Below are 16522 nucleotides of genomic sequence, written 5' to 3'. Positions count from 1 at the left end.
ATTGAGCGTCTGCCCCCTGGTGGTCAGTGTGTGTCATAGTGACCAGTCATTCCCATTCGTTCTGCTGTTAGGGTCAATTTGCATATTACCCTTTTATTATATAGGATGATATATATGTGTGTATATATATGTATTTAAATATGTTTTGATTGACTTTAGAGGGGAAGGGGGAGGGAGAGAGAGAAGGAAATATCAATGATGAGAGAGTTATTGATTGGCTGCCTTTTGCATGCCCCACACTGGGGATCAAGCCAGCAACCCGGCCATGTACTCTGACTAGGAATTGAACCATGACCTGGTTCATAGGATGATGCTCAATCACTGAGCCACACTGGCCGGGCTAGTTTTTCATATTTAACTTTCGATCAATATAGAGTCCATCTTGGAATAGTATGAGAGATGAATTCAAGTATATCCTTTTTCTAGCATCTCTTTTTAGAAAGTCTATCTCTGTCTGCCTCACTGGTTGGAGGTGGTGCCTTTACAAGTTTTTAGGTATGAATTCTTTTAGTATTTGTCTGTTTCTGGATGTTAAGTTCTGGTCCAGTGGTCTGTCCAGTTGTTTACATTCACATTATCCTATTTATCAGTTGTGTCCTGTTCTGGGGGCTATTCCTGTTCTAGGTAAAGTCTGCAGTACTTCCATGCCTTCATCATTCACCCCGAAATCTGTGACTTGTCTCAAATTCCTTTTGCTATTAGGATTGTTTCTTTGATAAGAGCTCTTGTGTTTTCTTGCCTCTCTGTTACTCTGAGCTTGTTTACCAGTCTGATTGGGGTTGTTACTATTTCTGAGGTAAACAACAACTTCTCACTTTCTCCCCAGACCTCAGGTGGCATTGCCTTTGGTTTCACTTCAGTTTAACAGATTGTCATGGTGGTATTTATACCAGTATATTCATGAGTAGCTACTTCTGGGTAAAGACAGATTGAAATAATCAAATGTGCATTTTTACATTCCTCCTTTCCAGGAGCAGAGAACAGGCTCTTCTTAGGCACAACAAGGCAGAAAGGAAACTTACCTTGTGGGGTCTGCTGTATAAAATTTGTAACTATGCCCCACAGAAGAGGAGAATTGGATAATAAAATGAGTTAATGAACTTCAGCTCCCTGGTTGTGCCGAAGGGAAGCTCTGTAGCCGTTGAAACCCGATGTTGAACCACACATAGAAAGAGTCAGACCCAGAGGAGAGATGGAAACAGCTTTGGGAGAAAGTGAGTCATCCCTTCATCCTTTTCAGCCTCCTTGCGCGCAGGAACACTGTACACCCACCTGGGGTATTGAGCTTTGGCAAGGTGATCCACAGTTGTGATTTTTTGAATTCCAACCCACTGGCCTCATATTTCTTCTGCCTTGTTTCCGATTGTCAGCACTGGCCATCCTCCAGTTGATTTTACCACTAATTGTGTTGCACGTTACCGTACCAAAATGAATCAAATCAAAATGCTTTTCCTGGAGCATTAGATAAAGCAGGCGAAGGTTCTGAGTAATGAGCAGATGCTGCTAATGCAGGGACAGTGGGAGACCTTGCCAGGACTCCATCTGCTCCATGCTTGCCTGCCTTTGGCCTTGAGCCACAGCATTAGGGAACGGCAGTGTACTGGAAACCCACTCCCTGTTCACAGAGTTTGTCTTGAAAACTCACTCTTTGCAAAGAAATGAGGTTACACTCTTCTTAGGTGCAAAGAAGGTCTTACTTGTTCCCCCTAAATGGGGAGAAGAGGGACAAGACCCAGTGCAGTTTAGCATGTGGAAACCTAGATGGGACAGCCAACAGTCGTCTTTCTTTGGTGCCATCAAGCAAGGCAAAGTGGCTTATCCACTTCTGCAGCACTCCCAGCGTCATTGTCTGACACACACATGCTCCATTGTCCCGGACTGTGCTGCCCTGGGCTGAAGTGGCTCTGATTTCTCATTTACTGACATATTAACAATGGGTGGAAGTGGGTCTCTCCAAGCTTCTTTTCAGCAGTGAGCAGTAGGACTGTGTTTTAGGTAGGCGGCTGTGGAGACTGATTTTGTTGAGTAAAAGATCAGTTCTTGATCATTTTGCTTATGTTTCTTATTTGTATGTGGATGATGACATTTGAATGTAATGCCCTAACCTTTGAGTGCAATATTCAGTCTCCTCCCCTGCCTTGGTCAAAATGGAAGTTTGAGAAGTGGATTATGAATTTACTGAAGCATTGCTTGGAGATGGCTGAGACGGTTGGCTGTGGATGGGGAGAATTTTGTGGGGATTTTTTTCAAGGCCTTTCTTTTCTGGTCATTTTTCTTTTAGAAGTTTCAGTAATCAGTTCTTGCCTGAAACCTTTGCCTACTGTGCTTAGATTTAGGAGTCTTAGTCAGACTCTCAGTGAACAAAACAAAATGGAACAACTTTCTGACAAAACAAAACAAAAAAAAATACCTGATATATTCCTTTTCAAAGATAGGATACATTAATAAATTTAAACAATTTCTTAACAGTAGGAATGCTCACATTTCAAAGCTGTTCAAATTGGAGTTAAAAAAGGAAATGCAGAGTTCTGAACTGAGGTGGTTATTTCTGTGTTGAAGTATTTCTTAAGGCATTGAACTCTAAGGTTGACTAACTGGTGTGGTCTAGGGTATTTGATTTCAAAGGCAAGCCATAGAGATTGTTTCTGTGATGGAGGGAATTACTGAATAAAAATGCCTTTTAAAGGTTTTTCTATTTTCAGTGAGAGGAATTTGAAATTCTATTTGTTTTACGCTTTCTTATGAATGCTTTGTAACTAATAGGGCAGTATTCCTCGAACAGGTGTCCACAGATACAATCATGGGTGGGAGTTGTGAGATCTTTAGGAACATTTTAAAAATCTGGGTATCTTTTATGGTAATCTAAAAATAGTAAAAAGAATCTGGATCTTTTGACTTTGTAGCTGAACCATGCTGTGGGGTTTCAGTATTTGAATTTGCATTTTGTAGTCACAGGCTGTTGGCACCAAGTGATCACCTACATGCCTTCTAATGCTTTGTTTTTCACACTGAGAGTACACCGATGAATCTTAGAGGTCTAGAGCTCTCAAATTTAAGAAACACTGGAGAGGGAAGTTCTCATGCTGTAGGCACAGACTAGCAGGTGATCAATTTTAGTATCACTATGAAGTTTTGAAGTTACTAGTGAAAATAATATGAAATAATTTTCTCATGCAAAAAAAAAATGATACATTGAATTTATGATATAAGATTTGGTGTTAATCCTTTGGCTTATTGGATGGTTTTACTGAACAGTGATTTTTAATAAGACAGTCTGATGTGTTGCCGAAACCGGTTTGGCTCAGTGGATAGAGCGTTGGCCTGTGGACTGAAAGGCCCCAGGTTTGATTCCGGTCAAGGGCATGTGCCTGGGTTGCGGGCACATCCCCAGTAGGAGATGTGCAGGAGGCAGCTGATCGATGTTTCTCTCTCATTGATGTTTCTGACTCTCTATCTCTCTCCCTTCCTCTCTATAAAAAATCAATAAAATATATTAAAAAAAAAGACAGTCTGATGCATAAATTCAAAGTAGCTGTCCTGTCTTACTACAGTTAAGCTTAAAAACCAAAAGGAGCAGTAAATAGTGCAGAGAGGCTTTGAGGAGATAGCTGAAACTCGAGAAATAAATTGTCCAAGTTCTTAAATTTACCTAATGAAAACCAAGCATGAATTAGTTTTTTGGAAGAAAATAATAAAATTTTAAGTCAGAGAATTTCCTTTTCAATACTTACCATTTTGGTTGTAGCATTTATTCCATCCAAAACCCTAGAGCTCTTTTAAAGCAGGAATACATATATTTGTGGAATATATTCTTGTTTTAAAAGAAAAATGTGCCTGCCTTTTTAGTCAGAACACCATTACACAGGCACATGGAGTAGGAAGGCAGCCCAGTGAGGCCAGGGACAGGTACAGCAGGGAGTCCGAGTGGGGCAGTGGCCCGGCGGGTTCCGGAGGTTGGCAGCATACAGGGAGATTGGGCAGGTACGTATATTGAGGATGATGGGAGCCAGTTTTCTTCTTATTGGAGAAGGGAGGTACAGATATGGAAAGGGGGTAGTCAGAATGAACCCTGTGGGGCTGGATAGGAATAGGAAGTGTCTATAAAATTCATGATTTTTAATGTAAACAGAGAAGTAAATAGAAATTGTGTGTGTGTGTGTGTGTGTGTGTGTAAGCATATATGTTCATGTATGTCCTAGCTTTGTTTGCTGAGAAGGTATAAAAGGAGCAACAGCCTAGTAGGAATGAGCTCACCTAGTGCTTAGAGATCTTGAAAATATCACTCTCCACTAAAAGGAGCCAGGACTACTTGCAGAAATGACTGACTCCAGGGCTGGGGCAGGGATAGTCTCCAAATATTTGAAAATTAAACAGTATACTCCTTCTAAATAACAAAAGAAAGTAGCAAATATTTTGAACTGGATGAATGTATGGGATGTAGCTAAAGCAGTGCTTAGATGGAAATTTATAGCATTAGGTGCTTCTATTAGAAAAGAGAAAGTCTCAAATCAACATCATAACTTTTTACATTAAGAAACTAGAAAAAGAAAAAATAAGTGTAAAGAATAAAGTAATAACGTTAAGAGCAGAAATCAATGAAATAGAAGAGAGAGAAAAACAATACAGAAAAATAATTGAAACAGAAAACTGGTTCCTTTTAAAAGATTAAATTAATAAATACTAGCCAGAGTGATCAGGAAAAAAATAGAAAAGAAATTAATTGCCAACATCAGGAATGTAAGAGACGGGGACATCATTACAGAGACTACAAATGGTAAAAGGACTATAATGAAATATTTAGACAACTTTATGCCATTAAATTCAACCAGTTAGATGAAATGGATAAATTGATATTTTGAAAGACACAAACTACTAAAATTCACTTAAAAAGAACTAGAAAAATGAAATAGCTTCATTTTCATTAAATTGAATTTCTAATTTAGAAATTTTATACAAAGAAAGCTGCAAGCTCTGTGACTTTACTGGTGAATTCTACCATTGCCTTGAGGCTAAAATCAGATAAAGAAAAAAAGTATAACTGATACATGAAAATAAGTAAGCCACAGATTGATATATCTCATGAATATAGACGTAAAAATCCTGAATGGAATATTTTAAAATTGAATCCTGCAATACATTGAAAGAGTAATACATCATAACCATTTAGCATTCATGCCAGGAATTCAAGGTTAGTTTAAAATTTGAATATCAGTCAATATAACTCATCATGTTAATAGACTATAAAGAAAAACCATCTGATCATCTCAATGAAACAATATTTTATGAAAGCCAATTTGTACTCATGATAAAAACTCTTAGTTCATTGACCAAGAAGGGAATTTTCTACATCTGCTTGAGAGCATCTATGAAAAACCTATAGCTAATTTTATATTTAACTAATGACCTGGTGCATGGGTTTGTGTATATTGAAAGGAAATTAATTAGAACGTGGCCAGTGGGGCGGGACTGGGTGTGATGGACCGGACACATCCTGGAGCCAACCTCCTGCAGTCCCTCCCCTGCGTCTGTGGAGTGAGTGACCTCGGCCTGGCCCACGGGGATTGGGCCAAAACCGGCTCTTCAACATCCTCCGAGGGGTCCTGGAGTGCGAGAGGGCACTCTGCAAAGTTGCTGTTGTACAGGGTGTGGAACACAAACGTAAGTGTGCAGTAAGCCAGATTCGGGGCCGACAGTGCCCCAGCAACAACATAATCCATGGCTGAAGGTGGAATCACACAGTCCAGTGAGGAATCAGGGTGCATCACCCGAGAATCGCTGCTGCCAAGTCACTACAGCACGACAGCTCCTGCATTGAGCATCTGCCCCCTGGTGGTCAGTGCGCGTCATAGTGATAGGTCAGACACTTAGCATATTAGCCTTTTATAGATATAGATAGTAAAAGACAATACTGTCACCTTAAGATTGGAAACAAAGCAATGATGTTCACTTTCACTACTATTAACACTAGAGGCCTGGTGCATGAAATTCGTGCATGGGAGGGAGTCCCTCAGCCTGGCCTGCACCCTCTCGTAATCTGGGACCCCTCAGGGGATGTCCAACTGCCAGTTTGGGCCCGATCCTGCACGACTGCCAGTTTAGGCCCAATCCCAACGTGAACCGGCAGTCGGACATCCCTCTCGCAATCCAGGACCGCTGGCTCCTAACCGCTCACCTGCCTGATTGCCCCTAACCACTCATCTGCCTGCCTGATCGCCCCTAACCACCTCTGCCTCGGCCACTGCGCCGTGGCTTTATCTGGAAGGTCGTCCGGAATGATGTCCGGAAGGTCATTCGGCTGTCCGGTCTAGGTCTAATCAGCATATTACGCTTTTATTATTATAGATTTTACTTGCCTTACTACTGGCCCAAACGTGTAGGATCCTCCTGACAAAACCCACCTACACTGGGAAGATTGGCATTGGGATCTGAATGCCTAAGTAAGAGGTTAGAATATCTGTGGTTTTCATTTTTTCATTCTCACTTGATACCAGGTAACTCAAAACTGACTGCCATTTTGCTGTAATCTAAATCTTTACATCTAGATTTTTTTCTTTTTTGTTTTAGAGCCATTTAATAATTTTATTGAAAGGAAATTTATAGTATGGTTTCAAGGTCTTTTGAGGATTTGGAATGGGGTTTCTAAAAGCTGCAAAATGTCATCACTGGAATTTGCATTGTCAATCCATTTGGTCTGAGAAGTCACTTTGTAGTGTAGCTACTGAAAACATGAGTAAAACACAAATGATATTTTTTACTTTTACAAGATGATAGTTTTTACTTTTGTCACTGATAGTCTTTCAATTTGTTGTTTTTAAAAATCCTTTTATTATAGTACAGAATAACATGACGAACCCTCATGTACCCATCACTCAGCTTCAACAGTTACCAGCATCAATCTTAAATTATGTTTCTAAATATTATAGTTATGTCAGTCAACATATGAGCGAAACTAATTTTGAAGATAGGCATACTTTCTTTATACCGGTAGGTAGGAGAGAGAGAGAGAGAGAGAGAGAGAGAGAGAGAGAGAGAGAGAGAGAGAGAGTATATGAGAATGAGAATGAATGAATAAGGAGTCTAAGCCTCAATGCCAGCCTGGCCTAGGCCCTGTGCTGGGCTGTCCTGCCCTGGTCTGATCCGGGGAAGTGGTGGTGGTGTTGTGGAATGTTCTGGAATTCATTTCACCTTAACCCATTGATGGGTCAGAAGTAGAATTTGAGATTTTAATTTAATTGTGTACATCAGAGTTAAATATTATAAAATTATGCAGATCAAGATTGGAATTAGTAAATAATCAAAATATCCCATTCTAATACCACTATTTATAAGGATGTGTATACAGGTAATAAGAAATTGTTTGTTATAGTATTACATGTAGAAAAACAAATAGTACCAAAATATATAGAGTAAAAGTAAGTGTTCTTTCTCCTCCAACCCGCTTAGCCCCTGACTCCCCCAGCTTTCTTACTTGTCAATCTAAAATGCAGGTTCCACAGTGCTTCATTACTTATTGGTGTTTTTGCTTGTTTGTTGTTGTTTTTGTAAGTAATAGAGTTCAGCGTTAGAGCTTGTGTAGCTGGAATGTGCAGTATGACATGCACGGTGGATGCAGCATCATGACCCTTGTTTGCACTGATATTAATTGCCCCCGGGCCACCTCTTCCATGAAACCAAGTGTTTTTGTCCTCTCAGACTTTATGCCACCTTTACATCCCTGGTGTTCACTTCATAGTGATGTTGTATGAGTTTAATGAAGAGGTGCACGTTTAGTGAGCGCTATGGATATATTTAACATTTTTGTTAAAATGCCTTTCCTCTTGTTGCAGGATTTCTTTTGACTCCTGCTTAATTTCTGATAGGCAAGTGTTTATGTACATGGTGGAAATTGAGGTTGCCAGCTGTCTTTATAAATAGTCAGCTTCATTCAGTGTCTCTGAACTGCAGTTAATTGATCCTGTCTACTTAACTACGTATTACGAAGCTGAGGCCAAGCCTCAGGTATTTATTGCGCAAGCTCGAGAGAGTAGGAGCTCCTGGCTAAAAGAACTTCTAATTAGGAAAGCACTAAGACAAACTAGTGCAAGAAGTGACCAGTCTCTGGCTTTCTAAACTGGTAACCTGTTTTAAATTTTATGGTGCATGAAAAAGATTAAAGGGGAGGGGCAACACCAATTGTGTGTGTGTTTTTTTTCCAAAACCAGTTCAGCAGTTATTTACCTTTCAGGCAATTAACATAATTACCATTATGCTAAAAAGTAATTTTGGAAAGTTCTGCCCTGAGCTCTTATGACTCCACCGGGACAGTTTTAGTTGGGACTTATCTTTTTGATGGAAGCCTAATTGCAATTTTGGCTTTGTGCACACAAACAGAAGCAGCTAATTGTTTAGGCAAATAGCAGATTAATTTAAATATGCATCCCTAATAAAACAAAAATGGTATCCATTATGGTCCTTGTTCCCATGATGAGGAATATAAATATTCTGTGCAAGTACCATTAGGCGGAGGTCTTAAGGATCGTCGACATTATTTCACAGTGGTAGCACTTTCCTGATATCGAGTCATCTTTACAAAAGCTAGCATAAATCAGTTTAAACTCATTTAGAGCCCATTTCCACTATGTGCAGTTTCATTACCACACTCTGGCTGGCCTCCTTTGGGAGGTGGGAGGGGCATGCTACAAACTGGCATGGGTGCCCATCCACAGCTGCTGAGCAGGCTTTATGTCTCCTCAAAAGACTGGCCATCGTTACTCATGTCATTGTTAATGACTGTTCCTCGCCTAGGGTGAACCAGGAGTTCCTTCAGCCCTGCTGCCCCTTGTCAAGGTGGAGGGTCCTGAACCCAGAGAGCAGGTGGGACTGCCAGGCCCTACTCCTCTCTACTTGATTGGGCTGATGGCCTTCACTCATTGTGTTCTTCCATATTTTTTAGAGAGACCCTTTTTCTTTTGTCTGCATCCTTTTCGTAGATAAAACAGTATTGTTGGGATCCCAACACTAGTTTCTGAATGAAGCATCTTTCATCTAGCTCAGAGGTAGGGAACCTTTTTCCTGCCAAGGGCCATTTGGATATTTATAACATCATTCGTGGGCCATACAAAATTATCAGCTTAAAAATTAGCCTGCTATAGTTGGTCAGACATTTAATTAACTCACCTCTAATGCCTTGGCAGGGCCAGACCAAATGATTTTTCAGGCCTTATACAGCCCGCGGGCTGGACGTTCCCCACCCCTGGTCTAGCTCTTGAGGTTTTGTCAGGGAGAAAGAGAGACACCTACTCCCCTTTTAGTTTTCCCAGTGCGGGGCAAGAGGGGGCCCTAAACCCCAGCTCTTAGGGTTCTGCCTGGTTCAGGGAATGATAGCAATGACCTACCTCTTAAGTCGCTAGTGAAGAACTACACAGAACCTCCCTTTGCATTAGCTGAGGTTTCTGTTCGTTTTTACCTGGGCCTGGCAGGCAGAATAAATGTAGTAGACACCTTTCAGGGTGCCTCCTTGCTCTGAGGTCCCTCCCAGCCCCCCTAGAGGCAGCATGTTCACAATACTTGAGTGAGTCCTTTGGCCTCAGCTGGTTGGACAAGGATGAGGACCCTGGCCCTGGGAGCAGCTGCTTCATGGACGGGATGAGCCGGTTTGGCCTCAGATTTTCAGTCTCAGGTGTGTGCATGGAGCTGATGACTTCATGGAGCTGGGAAAGGGAAAGCTGGTTTGTGGAGGCAGAGAAGGTCAAGATAGTTGTAGAGAGAAGCAGTGTTAAGATACCTGGCGAGACATACATAACTGCCTCTGTTCCGAATGTTCCTAGTTCCTGGCTCTGGTCCCTTAAAATCTTTACTTCCTGCCTTCAGGTTCCACAGGACAGTCCCATTCCTTTCCAGGGAGTTTTCTTTTGTATCTAAGCCATTTCAGTGGATTTCTGTTTCTTACAACCAAATGTTCTCTTGCTAAAACCTAAGACGAATGCTCAGCAAACCTTCGTTGACTTTCAGCTACGTGCAGTATTCTGAATTCACTACCCAGCCAGGAATGTAGCAGAAAAGTGACACAGTCACTTCATAAGGCCACACAATATCAGGAGCCAAATCTGTGTTATTCTGTGTCTGCAGAATGATAAAGCTTAGCCTTTCAAATGAATTCCCATCCGATTTTTAAGAATCACCACCTGTTTCTGACAGGCTTTCACTACTTCTTCCTTAATGCAGGCAGTGGACGTGGACACGGTTCAACTTGAAATATTTGGGAAAATTAGCTGCTCCTCTTTGGGATCAATTCTGCGACATGACAAAAAGTTAAGCTTCTGTACTGTGATACTGCACTTTGTGTATATGTCTCTGTTATATTTTAGTTACTAAAATGCTTAGGGTTCTCTTCAGTGTGAGTTTTGTGTTGTGAGAATAGGGATCATGTCCTTTTTATGTCCCCCCATGTGAGATGCTGGGTGGATGCCACTAGAGTGTCAGCTGCATGCAGGCAGGGACTTCTTTGCTTTGTTTTGATGTGTGCACTGTGGTTTTCCAGTATCTAGGATCGTGGCTGGCCCAGAGCGGGGCTCAGCAGGTACTCGTTGAATGTGTTGTTGCATTAATTTATTTTTGGCTACATATTGGTTCACGTGAATAATAATCTGTGACATTGCTATAAAATAGTCTTATAATTCAAGTTTTTACTGTTCCGAGTATTTGAGGTTGTAAAACTAGCCATGACATAACTATACAACTAACCAGTCAGCTGATTATAAAATTAGCTTTCACTCAAACATCCCTCCCTGTTGGCTGCTGTGTCTGTTCCTGCCCACCTTGCCCATGTGTTTTTGGGTCAAATATCCAACAGAATAGTTGCAAAGTGAAGTTGCAAATCTTACAAAAGCTGCAGGATTTAATAAAAGTGATATTGCAGGAGCACTGGAAGTGGTAATTACTCTGATAAATAACAATTGGCTTTTTCCCTTAAGTCTTTTTAAGAGATAATCGTCTGTTTATGTAAAAATAACAGCAGTGTATGTGGGGTTTATAACATGTAGAAATAAAAAGTATGACAACAGTAGCACAAAGCCTGGGAGGGAGGAGATGGAAGTAGCTGCTGGGAAGTTCTTACATGTGAGAGGTGGTGTGATATCATGAAGGTAGACTGCGGTAAGTTACAGGTGTATGTTAAAATCCTAAAGCAACCACTGAAATAACACAGCAAAGGGTTTGGCTAATAAGTCAACAAAGGAATTAAAACAGAAAAAGAGTGGGGGAAGGTGCAAAGAACAAATGGGACAAATAGAAAAATGGTAGGTTAAGCCCATTTTTACCAATAATCACATTAAAGATAAATAGTTAAACACACCAGTTAATAGCAAGACCAACCATATGCCATTTATAAGAAACTCACTTTAAATATAAAGACATGGCAAAGCGAAAAGACAAAAAAATATAATCCAAAGAATGCTGGAGTGGCTCTGTCAGGTTCAGACAAAGTAGATTTCAGAGCAAAGAGTATAACCAGGGATAGAGGATGTTCATATAATAAAGGGTCAATTCATCAAGAGGACATAACAATCCTAAATTTTATGCACCATAAAGTGGTCCTGGAGGACTGTGCAGATGACATTGGCACCATTAACAAGTGAGGATCTGACCAAGTTCTACACTTAACAGTTGAAATAGAGAAAATAACGAAGATGATGGCACAATAGGCATTCAGAGAGAATTAAATGGATGGAGCCCTGGAATGTATTTTCCAAAAAGACCCTTCTTAGGATAGCTCTGTGAAACTCAACCTGTGGGGAAGTCCATTTTATTGCATACAATTCTGTTGGAAAAATGATGCCAACAAAACCAATACTTGATTAATAATGAAAAATGTGTTTATAGATAAACTCCATGTGTGCTTAGAGTGAGCTGTGGTTGAATAACTTCCACACTTGGCAGAACACAGGGTGAGTTGACGTCAGTTACTCATCGATCTCATAGTTATTTTATGCACTTGTAAATGCAGCTGCTCATCCTACACGTTTCTAGCTAAATTCCAGCCCAGCCTCATCGTGTACCCAGTGGCTTTGGACAGTTGCTTAACCACTCGGAGCTTCTGTCTCTTCTCTTTTGTAAAGTGAGGATAAGGATGGATGCTCCTCCCAAGACAAAGTGAGCACTGGATGAAAGTAGATGACAGTGTCTGCACGTTGGAAAGTTCCTTGCAAGTAGCAACTTTCATTTCTCTCTACTCCTGATTGTGATGTCTCCCAACAAATGCCACACAGAAACATTTGGAAGAGGCGCATCTTGGAATGCGCCTGTCTCCTATTTTGTGTGCAGAGCCATTGGTGTTTTCTGCTGCATGTCTGTTTCTTCTGAGTCAGGAGGGAAAGAATTTACCAGAATATTTGCCAGGGAATGTGTTATGGAGCCTTTGTGATCTGCTTATCCCCCAAGTTTATCATAATTCTTGTACTTCAGATATTGAGCATCCTATTTTACATATGAAGCAACATTTAACTCAAAAGCTCTGCTTTGGTTTGTAATCACCTACTTAAGTCTACTGACAGTTTGAAAGTCTGGCAAAGCAACCCAAAGGTATTATTTTCTTCTGACTATATTTATTTAGTGCTGAAGCATACTTCATAGTGAGTTTGTAAGTTCAAATCATTTATTGTTTAAAGACAAAAGTACAAAGCAAGAAAAAAGAAAGATGGGAAGATGGATCACAGAGAAGAAACATGAGCAGCTACATCTGTTTTAGGTAGTAGGAAGCTGTAGATAATAGGACTGGATTTATGGATGAGCAATAGAGGAAATCAGTGTTATTAATAGATTAAAAACGCTTTATACACAGCAGGAACTGTAGAATACATGAAAATAAATGACTGGTCTTCTCCAGCATTTTATGTGGTTTATCTCCTTTAATCTACCCACAGCCCTGGGTAGTAGGTAATGTTATTTTCAGTTTTACAGGTGAGGAAACAGGCTCACTGCTTTATGTAACTCACCCAAGGCCCTCAGCTGGCGAGCAGTGGAGCTGGATTTGAACTCAACGAAATAGCCACGGACTGTGTTATCGCCACAGATTGTTTCTGTGAATTTTGAAAAAATAAAATCAGTTGGAATTGGAACAAACCATTATCCAGCATCTACAGAAAGTAATTCTTTTCTTGGGTAAACCTTTGAGGGAAAAGAACTAGCTTGGGGTCATAAAGAAGAAATGATTTGGTGAGAAAAAAGAATCAACAGCATTGCAAATACAGAAAAGTGTATATACCTGCAGGGGACTGAAAGTTCCTGTAGACCGCTGGTTCTCAAACTCAAGCTTTCACTCCAGTTGAAAATTTGCTTTTCTAACAAGCCCCGGGGATCCTGATGGTCCTGGGCCCGCCCACTTGGAGAGCAGTGCCGTAGACAGTTTGAGAAAGGTGGAGACATGGCCAGTGTGTGTAAGAGGACTTCATCTGGGTAGCAGCAGTCAAGGTGCTGGGGAGAGGGTGGATTATAAAATCAGTTTTTAACCAGTGCAGCAAAGTCAAGCTCGGGTTTTTACAACTGTGCACGGCCAGGGGGGTCTAGAAGAAGGAGGTGGTGAGGAAGGATGTAAACTACTTTTAATGGCTGTTTTCAGGCATTGCTGGCGTCTGGAGAAGGGTCTGGCCCAGAACAGGTGCTCAGTGGTTATTTGTTGCACAAATGAGTGGACAAGAAGAAGAATAAGTTAACTCCATATGTTAGCACTACTCAGCAATTAATTCTTCTTAGGTTTCTCTCATGAAAACATATTTTAAAAATTTAACTTCTTGGTAAAGATAGTTTTTGGAAAACATTTTAGTATGTACAAGGAGGTAACAGGAAACTTCCCTCCTGCTCTTCTTCCTTCCCTCTGGTTTCTTTCCTTAGAGGCCAGTTACCGTTAATAGTTTCTTGTGTGTCCTTCCAGGATATTCCATTTGTGTGTGTGTGTGTGTGTGTAAATTTTTTAAAACACAAGAACAGTGTAATGTACTATACTACTATTTGTTCTTTACTTTTTTCATTTAACAGTATATTTTGTTGATCATTTCATATAGCTTATATAAGGCTGACTCAGTCTTTTTTAACTGGTCATTTTATTTAAATTACAAAGTATGGAGGTGGCATTATTTAAGTAGCTCTCTATTCATGGACATTTAAAACTTGCAATCTTTTGAACTAATTAAAAGCAGTACAGTGACTAGCCTATATACATTTGTAATTTCGTAAATATTATCCAATCACCTTCAAAGTGGGTGAATTAGTTTACATCCCCACCAACAATTTGAGAGCGCATTTCCCTGAATTCTCAACAACAAAATACTTTATGAAATATTTTATCTTTGTCAATATGACTGATAAAAATGGTATTATAGTTTTTATTTATCTTTTTCTAATTGAGTGAATTTTTACGTTTTTTTATGTTTGAGTCAGTTGTGTTTCTTTTTCTGTGAACAGTATACTCATGTCCTTCACTCACTTTTCAGTTGCTTTTTTTTCTTAGTGAATCTTAGAAGCCCTTTATATATAACTAGTGGCCTGGTGCATGAAATTTGTGCACGGGTAGGACCCCTAGGCTTGGCCGATAATCAGGGTAGATCAGGTTCCCTGCCTCCCTGCCTTCTCCTTCCCTCACTCCTTCTCCTTCCCTCGCTCCCTCGCTCCCCCCACTGCTGCTGCTGCTGGTTGCCCGCCATGTTCCACGCTGCCCCTTGGTGGTCAGTGCATATCATAGCGAATGATCGAACTCTTGGTCGAACTCCCGAGGGAACAAATTGCATATTAGCCTTTTATTATATAGGATAGAAATTGGCCCTTTGTTATATGTGATGCAAATATTTTATCATTCATTTTTAAAATTTTCTTTACATTAAACAATTGTTATTTTATAATTACATTGAAGTAGCTATCTACATACATTTTTTTTTCTACATAGGATTTCTTAATATTTGGGATCTAAGGACTGGAAAATATCCTATTCACCGCTTTGAGCATGATGCAAGAATACAGGCACTAGCCCTCAGCCAGGAAGATGCCACTGTTGCCACGGCTTCTGCTTTCGATGTTGTGATGTTGCATCCCAATGAGGAAGGATATTGGCAAATAGCTGCAGAATTCGAAGTTCAGAAACTGGTGAGCTTTCAGTCTGGTCATTTTATTTTTCATTCTTAGAACCTCTGAATCTAATATAAACAAATAGTAATGATGTGGGAAGCTCCCACTCACTCAGGACTCCTTGTGGGCCTCACATCCATAAATCTCACCACTGCCTTGCGAAATAGGTACTATCATTTTCCCTGTTTACCAAGAAGCCAAGAGAAACTTAGAGCAGTGACTGGACCAGCCCCAGCCTCAGAGTCAGGAAGTGTGATTCGGACCCAGAGCTCACTTCAGGGCTAGAGTGTCTCATTGCCATGGTCCTCGTCCGCTTTCACAGGACGTCCACCCCTCGAAATCTAAGGTCAGCTTCTGGCCTCATACAGAAGTGAAAATGAGTTCAGTGACATTATCCCAGTCCTTATGGCAAGGAGGGTTCCATCCTCAGCTTTTGTCACCCCAAGTTTTTTTCACCTGGAAGTAAAAGTAGCTCCTGTGTGAAAATTGGTAAAGTCGGTGTCATGTTCCAGGACGTCGTGTGTGAAGCTGAGCCAGCCGTAAAGAGTTCTTTACGTGGAGCTTGCTTCTGAGTTCAGTTGTACGTGAGCCTCTGCATTCTAATGGTAGCAGGTGATTTGCTGGTAGAAGGAAGTTTAAATCTGTGCTGAATTCTGGTTTAATTTAAACAAACCTGATTTTGGCACTAGTAGGAGAGTGAACAGAAGAGCCAACATTGAAGAATAAATTGATGGCCTGACCTGGAACAAATCCTCTTCCTCTCCCTTTCCTCCTGGTGAGAATCTTATTAGACTGAATAACTAAAAAGCCGCGTGTTACTGCCTCACCTCCATAAGCTGCTTGTCCCTCTAATGAGCCAGTCTCGGCAGTTCGGGTCTAGTGTTCCCCCAAACTGCCTGCGGCTGTTCTCCCATCTTGGGTTTTATTAGAAAAATGTGAAAGAACCATATTTGTTTGTTTTCACAACTTCTATCGTGCTTATTATCTGGTCTTTGACTAAAGAACACTGTAGAATGGCAACAATTATATGAACTCAGACAATTACTTAAGATGTGAGTCCCTCTATAAAATGTAAATCCTGCCTTGGCAATCAGTGGCATCCTGGCACAGACTGGATGCTTTTTGAAGTAGTTTTACAGCTCCCAGCAGTGGCCCAGCCACTGCCAATCAGAGCGTCTTGGTCTGTCCAAAATCCAACATGAAGATGAAATTACACGGCTGGGCTGAGGATGTCAGTCTTAGGAAAGTAAGAAATGGTTTTTAGACTGGAGAGAGGGAGCAAGCTGGAGGCGGGTGCTGTAACACTTTATGTGTTATTTCTCACCCTGCGTGCGGGGTGGCCACAGGCTGCCTTGTCACTGGCAGGCACCCCTGGCCTAGAGCGATGGGTCCTTTTGTCTTCCCCAGATAGGCTCCCCGAATCGCAGTG

General features: G+C 40.9%; 1 protein-coding gene across 1 annotated transcript in view; it reads left to right on the top strand.

The window, feature by feature from the left end:
- FBXW8 (F-box and WD repeat domain containing 8) overlaps positions 1-16522 on the top strand; it is a 105133-nt gene that overhangs the window by 50119 nt on the left and 38492 nt on the right. The window contains exon 6 of the mRNA XM_014537699.1: positions 14915-15111. Within this exon, the coding sequence (XP_014393185.1) occupies positions 14915-15111 (197 nt within the window). The remainder of the gene's footprint in view (positions 1-14914; positions 15112-16522) is intronic.

Source organism: Myotis brandtii, unplaced genomic scaffold (genome assembly GCF_000412655.1).
Source record: "Myotis brandtii unplaced genomic scaffold, ASM41265v1 scaffold181, whole genome shotgun sequence".
Taxonomy (NCBI): Eukaryota; Metazoa; Chordata; class Mammalia; order Chiroptera; family Vespertilionidae; genus Myotis; species Myotis brandtii.
The sequence above is the reverse complement of the archived record's forward strand: the minus strand, read 5'-3'. Positions and strand labels throughout refer to the sequence as shown.